The following is a 7,644-nucleotide window of genomic DNA, read 5'->3' as shown; positions in this document are numbered from 1 at the left end:
GAGACTGGCAAATGTCTCAAATTTGGTACTTTCTCTAATAAAATAATAGAAGACTTTGAATATAAGGCACAAGTCCACTTTCATTGTGTTTTATATTACTTTTATTGTTTTGTTGTGATGCTTGACAGACATGGTCATTATGAACTTTCAATGTATGCAAAAGAGTTAATAACAGCTTACAGGTTTTGATTTACATGAATATTGTGTAAATTATTCCTTTAAATGTTGCAAAACACTTAACAAGCTTGCCTTTGGATTGCTGTAATGAAATATTTCAATTAGGATTCATTCGACAAGGCATTATTGACTGAATATGCATGTCATTGTTGGCTTTGACACGAGTGTAAGTTCTGCTTCTTATGGGGAGCATTTGACAGACCTGATTATTGTGATTTCTATTCTGAAAACTGACACGGTAATGACAGCTAATCATTATCAGCCATGCAAAGGTTGACGCTCTCTCTCCTAATGAGCTGTCTGCCTTCTGAATGGCACAGCACTGTTTCTCCACTCCGTTTGAAAGGTTACGATTCAGGATGTCAGCAACTTCTGTGAGAAACAAGGACAAATGCGGTGCAAAATGAAAAGTTTTCATGCAAGCGACTGACACTAAAAGAGAAAAACAGCATTGGTGCAAAGTTGAGAACAAGAGATATTGAATTCAGAAAGTTTGATTTGTCAGGTATAAAAATGTATTATATTTTTTAACTAATTCCTTTCCATATAGTTTTTTAAAGTTCCTCTATTACGCTATTTTAATTTTGTTCTGGATTCTCCTACAATAGGTTTACATGCAGCCAAGGGCTAAAAAAACACTTTAATTTTCTCATATGTGACCCTGGATGACAAAACCAGTCACATGGGTAAATTTTTTGAAATTGAGATTTATACATCATATGAAGCTGAATAAATAAGATTTCCATTGATGTATGGTTTGTTATGATAGGACAATATTTGGGCCGAGATACAACTATTTGAAAATCTGGAATCTGAGGGTGCAAAAAAATCGAAACATTGAGAAAATCTCCTTTAAAGTTGTTCATTTATGTTGGCGATTTTGCTGCATTCACTCACAAAAATAAATGTTTTATATATTTACGGTAGGAAATTTACAAAATATCTTCATGGAACATGATCTTTACTTAATATCCTAATGATTTGTGGCATAAAAGAAAAATCGATAATTTTGACCCATACAATGTACTGTTGGCTATTGCCACAAATATACCCGTGCGAATTGTGACTGGTTTTGATATCATATTATATACATTGTATATCACCTGCTAATTTCTCAAAGAGTCTGGAAACAATTGATATAAAGATTCAGCCTCTCTAAACCCCTCCTTACCGAAAGACTCTGATTGGTCAGATGGCCCAGTCAGTCGTGATTGGCGCGTGTCGGAAACGAAACGCCTCTTTCTTACCGTAGTTTCAGCTGCGGAGGCTTCCTCTCAGTGTGTGATGATAAACAGTGACAGGAACAATGGCGTCTGCTTTTCCGTATCAATTCAAGCCTGAGTCTCTTTTAAACGGCTTGCAATACAAAAGTGGATTCACCACGCAGAAAACAGCATCTTCTCAAACTAAACTCTTCCAGTCTCGGCTACAACTACAGTGTTTGAGGAGAAAAGTAGACGTTTGCTGGCGGCCAATGAAGAGCACAGGCATTATGCAAATGTGTTACAAACCTTAATTTGTTCATGCAGGAAATAAGACTTGAATTAGAATTCAGAATTGATTCTTTCTTTTAGGAGATAATAACTTTATTAGTCATGCAACTTTGATCTTTACAACTTTACAGACCTTTTACATACACAAAACCATCTATATATTACATACTGCATGTAATACAACAGGTAAAAGCATAATGAGGCACTTTAATATCTGAGAATATTGCTGTGCTCATGCAATGTGAGAATTACAGTAATTATTCGTTTCTAATTTGTAAAAAAAACACATTGAGGATAAAAGAGCAAAATAATATTAATGCAAACTTGATTGAATTGAAATCAAAGTTTGTAAAATGTACAACAACAGCTCAATGAAATGAGTTATTTAAATATTTATATACATTTGATTAGCTGCACGCTGTGCACGCAAGTGTCACCTTTAAATTAACGACTTTACGGCTCATGGTTATTATTACTCGCTATACTGTACGCCCAGTCATTTGTACATTCATAACATATTTCAACCTCGTGAAATATCATGTTCTAGTGGCTATATTGAGCGCACCGCCCTGAAACACCGTACTTGATCCTTCCATCCTAATTTAAAGGAATAAAGTACCTACTATTAATTAGTAACTGTGTCATGCACCACCTAAATGCAGTCTATTAATTACCAGCTCCATCATTCTCAACTCATTTTGTGCGAGAACATCCTTGTGCGACTCGTCACAGGTTTACAGGCGAATCTGGTCGAGTACAGTATGCCATGAAATACAAAGAATTTATTTTTAAATGAATGCAGACGAGCATTTCTTTAACGAGTTACAAAGCCACGTGGCACCGTCCCGCAGGGTGTTATAAATAGCCGGGTCAAGAGCCCTGGTTACACGGGCCAAGTTACAGTTGGCACTTATAAGAGCTTCTTCTGAAGCCAGAGGATCATTTAACAGAAAACAGTCAGACGGGTAAACATTTATTTATTTATTTCATTATTGCAGAGAAATATTATTTTATGTTGACAGGACCGCAGGATTAGATGCTGTGCACTTATGAAATTGCAATTAATATTGCTAACAGTAAACACGATTATTGCTTTTAAACAGCATTAAAGACCAATCCAGTTATGCTATTTTAGAATTAATCACGGAAGCAATTTCATGTGGTATTGTTTTTGCCTGATAAGTGATGATTCCCTGCTAAATGTATTCTATAAAATGTGCAAATGTTCCAAATAGTATTTTTATTTGTCTGCATTTGTTTTGTGCTGTGTTTCTATTTAATTGCCTGCCCTGGTTAAATGAAACAGCTTAATCAAATGCATGCTATTAGATGAGCTATTGTAAACAAATGCACATTTTATGGTTAGTTTATGCAAGGGAACATTGCAGTCTTGTAAAATCCAATTTCGCTCTTCCACTGACAGCTTCATCTCCGCTTACAGCAGGAGTCTCTACAATAATGGACAAAAACGCAGAGGTGTTAGTATGTGGCTCTTCAATTATGAAGGATGTCTGGGAAATCAGGCTGAGGGAGCATCGACAGAAACGACAGCTGGAAGAGGAGAGGGTACGGAAGAGTGCTCTGGAAAGGTGAGGACCTGCCGAAGCTCTGATTTTACTGCATTTGTCAATCAGAAAAACTGTCTAAAATGACCAACTCAGTATTTATAAAACTACTTTCTGGCTCAAAAATGTCATAAAGTGCATTTGAGGCAGTTTGCTGATATATTTTGTTGATGAAAATATTTTTAACCCTTTGCATTCCACACAGTTTTGTAGTATGATCATGTTTGCTGTGCTCATGCCATGTCAAAATTACTGTAATTATTCATTTCCAACTTATATTTAAAAAAATTGTTGCATTATTCCAAATAAACTGAGATTCACAAATAAATGTGAAGAGATTCACAAAAATTATTAAAATTCACAAATAAATAAAATGCAAAAACAATTTTGTTTTACATGTGTTTTATCATGTGTTAAATCCATGAAATGTCAGACGTTTAAAAAGAGCCCACCTATATATTTTCTACAAACAAAATGATTCGTAATACATGTATTTAATGTTTAAAATACTATTTTAAATGCTCTATACAACGTTAGATCCTCGGAGCTGCCATTAAAACTGCTTGCCTGAAGAAGTGTGAAATGCTGTTGGCTGTGTGACGAGGCTGAATGCTGTTTCTCTAGGATTTTTAAGGGTTTATAAAATATAATACTGTGGCTTGGCTTAATACACAGTGTAATGGTCTAAAGAAATCCAAATTTTAAACATCTTTTACTGTACCAATTTTATGGGCCTTATACTTCCTATTCTGCCAGTGCAGATGAATAAAATCACAAATTGTGATTGGTTGGAGCAAGAGCGTGCTATGATTGGTCAGCGCAAATGGCTGTTATCTGATTGGCTTAAGTAGATGGTGGGTGGAGTCCATTTAGGTCTTGACACTACAAATGTTTCAAAATCCACAAATGCGTGCAGGGATCTATAAATGCACAGAAAGCGATTCACAAATGAATGCAAGGCAGAGTTGTGTTTGCACACAAAAAACACAATTGTAAATAAAAAAAATGATTTGCAAATCTCATTTTATTCGTTTTTGTGAAACTCTTTCCATTTATTTGTCTATTCTTGTCTATTCTTTAATCTATTTATTTGGAATAATGCAACAATTTTAACCCCATAAATACTCACATCTTTCTCGAACTCATAATTGCAAGTTGGAGTAATGCACAATGATGCATTTTGAGCGTTGATATAGAACATTTTAATTTCTGACAAAGACAAGAAAAGTTCAGAGAAGAATCTCTGAGTCATCTCATAATTACAGTAGCTCTGATATGGCAAGAACGCAGCATTTGAATGTTTGATCCTGCCTCTCTGCATATTTTGTTTGCAGATAATAAGGCCTTTCAGAACTAATAATGAGCTTGTAGCCGCTTCAACTTTAATTGTGTTAATATTAATTTTAATAACAACAGCTATCTTTAATTAATCTGTTAAAACAAAAGTCGCTAACTCAAACCACATTTCATAATTAATGAGAAATCATTTTCATTTGTTGTCCGTTCAAATTAAAATGTTCATAGAATCAATCAAGACTGGCAGACGCGTATGTCCTACAAGATAAAAACCCCTAAAAGACTGGAGAGAAAAGCAAAGGTTCCTGAAGAATCAACTCTTGATGCACACAAGGCTAAAAAGGCGCACCTGGGAAGGCCGCAAGGTTTCCAGAGCAGTCGGATTCAGAGGCAGGTGGACCCGACGAAAACGACAAAAACCAACAAACTGGCCCTGTTACGTCACCTCAATGAAAGCTGCCCGGGATTGATGGTGTGGTCGAAGTCTTGGAAGTTCTCGAAGCCTTTGCCACAACCTGAAGAAAGTCCCTGTGCATTCGACTGGGGACAGTCATGGAAGTTTCTCAATCTTCAGCCAAGCACTGACGGTAAACCCTGGTTTGATCTTGGGTTTGACACCAACAACAACATGAGCTCCAATGACATGTTTCTGTGGGAGAAGCTCAGCAAAGCATTAGACTCAGAGCACATTCAACAAGATCTGGCCAGTACCGAATGGGAGAAGTCTTGGATTTTCACTCAGAAACGAAGAGAGTCTCATGAAGGCACTAATAAAAGTGATAGCAACACATTTTACAACCTGTGGAGGGATCAGAATCAGGAAAGTGCGTCAGACTGGCACGAATCCTGGAAGACAATGAAGCCTGTGAAAGGAGGTGATATCATGCCCGATTCAATTCAGCCCTCAGCTAATGAGAAAACACAACCTGAATTACCATGGGAAGATTCTTGGATGTACTTAAAGAAGCAGCTTCATATGAAGTCAAAAACAGGTAATAACCTCGGATGGAGTGAAGCTTGGAGGGTTGCAAAAGCTGTATCACAACAGGAGACAAAATCAATTGAATCTCAAGCGGTGTTGCCTAAGGAACTGCATCCGGACATCGGCAACGTGATAATGAATGTGCCTAGAGAGATGAAGCACACAATTCAGTTTGGTGGGAGGGATGCACCGCCTTCAGATTGGGAAAAATCATGGACGACCATAAAAAATCTGCTGGAGTATAAAGAAGAGATAAATAAAGCTGAATGTAGGGAGGTGGAAGTGAAGGTTGAGACACCGAAACCAGACCATTTAAAGCAACAAAGTGAACATGTGAAATTCAACGTACTTGCTTTGCCAAGAATGCAAAAGCGGGGAGAGATGCTCCAGTTCTCAGAGCAAACTGACTGGAAGGATTCTTGGAAGATGCTGAAACGCCAGCGCAGAGAAGAAAGAGCATTTAGGAACCTGAGACGTCCACTTCCACAGTTTTCCTCCACATCACAAACTCTCACTGAATGGGCCAGTTCTTGGAGGTACACAAACTTAACACTCAATCAAGACAGCAGTTTATGGCAGCAGGGTTGGTCCGCCAATGCTCAGCCCAGACCTATTAGAAGAGTGCTAGAAAATGAGGATTTCCCGCATAATGGACCAGCAGGGCTTCGTACCTGGGCTGAGTCCTGGAGGACTACAAGACGTCAGCATCTTCTGGAAAGACGAGGGCAAGGTGCATCAACCCAGCCAGTGCGCCAACAGACATACGCGAGATCTGTGGCAGACTGGGAACAATCATGGGAATCATCAACTCATCAGCGCAATCATGATAGACCTTCCATGACCGAGTGGACGGATTCTTGGAGGGTCTCCAGCTTGGAGGATTTCCAGCCTGAACATACTTGGTTTGAGAAATCAATGGAAATCAAAGGCAGAAAGGAACTTCGCAGAGCATCGAATGCATTTAGCAGATCATTCGATTATCAGACCTTCAAAGAACGACATCCCGAGAAAGAGTGGAATGACTCATGGAGGGTTAAGAAGAGGTCTGATGGTCCTGGACTTGCACATCTCATAAAAAAAGAAGTTCTAGACTGGGATAATTCTTGGATGTTTACTGGCACAGAGTTTTACCAAAGACAAGGTGAATGTTATTTGAATTTCCAGCTAACGTCGGATGTCAGTAGCATCGCGATGCTCAAATCCGTCCAGATTGAGAGCAGGTCAGAGTGGGGTCGATCATGGAAGATGTCAAACCCACAACCACCAAAGAACATCGCCTCATGGCCTGATGCAAAGCCAAAGTCATTCAGTGCACAAGACGTCATCCTTTGGTCAAAGCACAAACACGTCTATTATTTACCTTCTGCTTTGGTCAAAGACTTGAAGCTGAAAATCTGGAGCAAGTCCTGGAGGTTCATGAAGATGGACCTTGACTCAAAGCACGAGAAAAACACTGCTTTGGCTGAGGATGAATCTGTGATAATGACAAAGACTGCAACAAAAAGAAAGCACATTTACTCAAGCATTGATCAGCAGAAACCACAACAGAAGAGATGGAGCGATGCGTGTAAAATAGCAAAGACGCAACCACGACCAAAGCGTAATGTTAGATCTGGCAACAAGGAAGATGAAGATGGAAAAGGAAAGTTTGCAGAATGGATGGAATCTTGGAAATTCACAAATAATTTAAAAAGCCATGAGCCTGCAAAGGTGTCTGTATCTCTGATCGATTGGGAAAACTCCTGGAAGTTTCTGCTTGATCCGTATGTGCCAAAGAATGGCCCAAAAACAAGCAAAAGTCGGTAAGGATTACCGAGCTCAAGAGTACGGCTTTAGAGAAATCATTTAAAATATACGATGAATTATGTTTTTAAAACTTCTACAGATGCAACCCACAATAAAGATGTGTAGCATGTGCAGACAAATACATTTTGTCTCATCTTTTGTGTCAAAGTACAACAAACCATAACAAATCATTATTTTTGATGCAGTCACTCACACACAGCTGTGAACTGTGGCTCTAGTTCAAGTTTCAATGCACATAATTTATTCTTTTTCAGGTCATAAAGAATAATGACTTGACATTCATGGTGTCAAGCACTTTCTAACATAAACACGAATGAAGTGATGT

At 38.3% G+C, this 7,644-nt stretch overlaps 1 protein-coding gene across 1 annotated transcript in view; it reads left to right on the top strand.

Annotated features, from left to right (window-relative positions):
- Window positions 1–7,411, top strand: part of LOC311285188 (uncharacterized protein) — a 7,837-nt gene extending 426 nt beyond the window's left edge. Inside the window, exons 2-3 of the mRNA XM_084400713.1 lie at window positions 3,112–3,259; window positions 4,760–7,411. Coding sequence (XP_084256839.1) covers window positions 3,129–3,259; window positions 4,760–7,319 — 2,691 coding nt within the window. The 5' untranslated portion in view covers window positions 3,112–3,128 and the 3' untranslated portion in view covers window positions 7,320–7,411. The remainder of the gene's footprint in view (window positions 1–3,111; window positions 3,260–4,759) is intronic.
- The last annotated feature ends 233 nt before the right edge of the window (window positions 7,412–7,644 follow it).

This window comes from Rutilus rutilus, assembly GCF_951802725.1.
Source record: "Rutilus rutilus genome assembly, chromosome: 25".
Lineage (NCBI taxonomy): Eukaryota > Metazoa > Chordata > Actinopteri > Cypriniformes > Leuciscidae > Rutilus > Rutilus rutilus.
The sequence above is the reverse complement of the archived record's forward strand: the minus strand, read 5'-3'. Positions and strand labels throughout refer to the sequence as shown.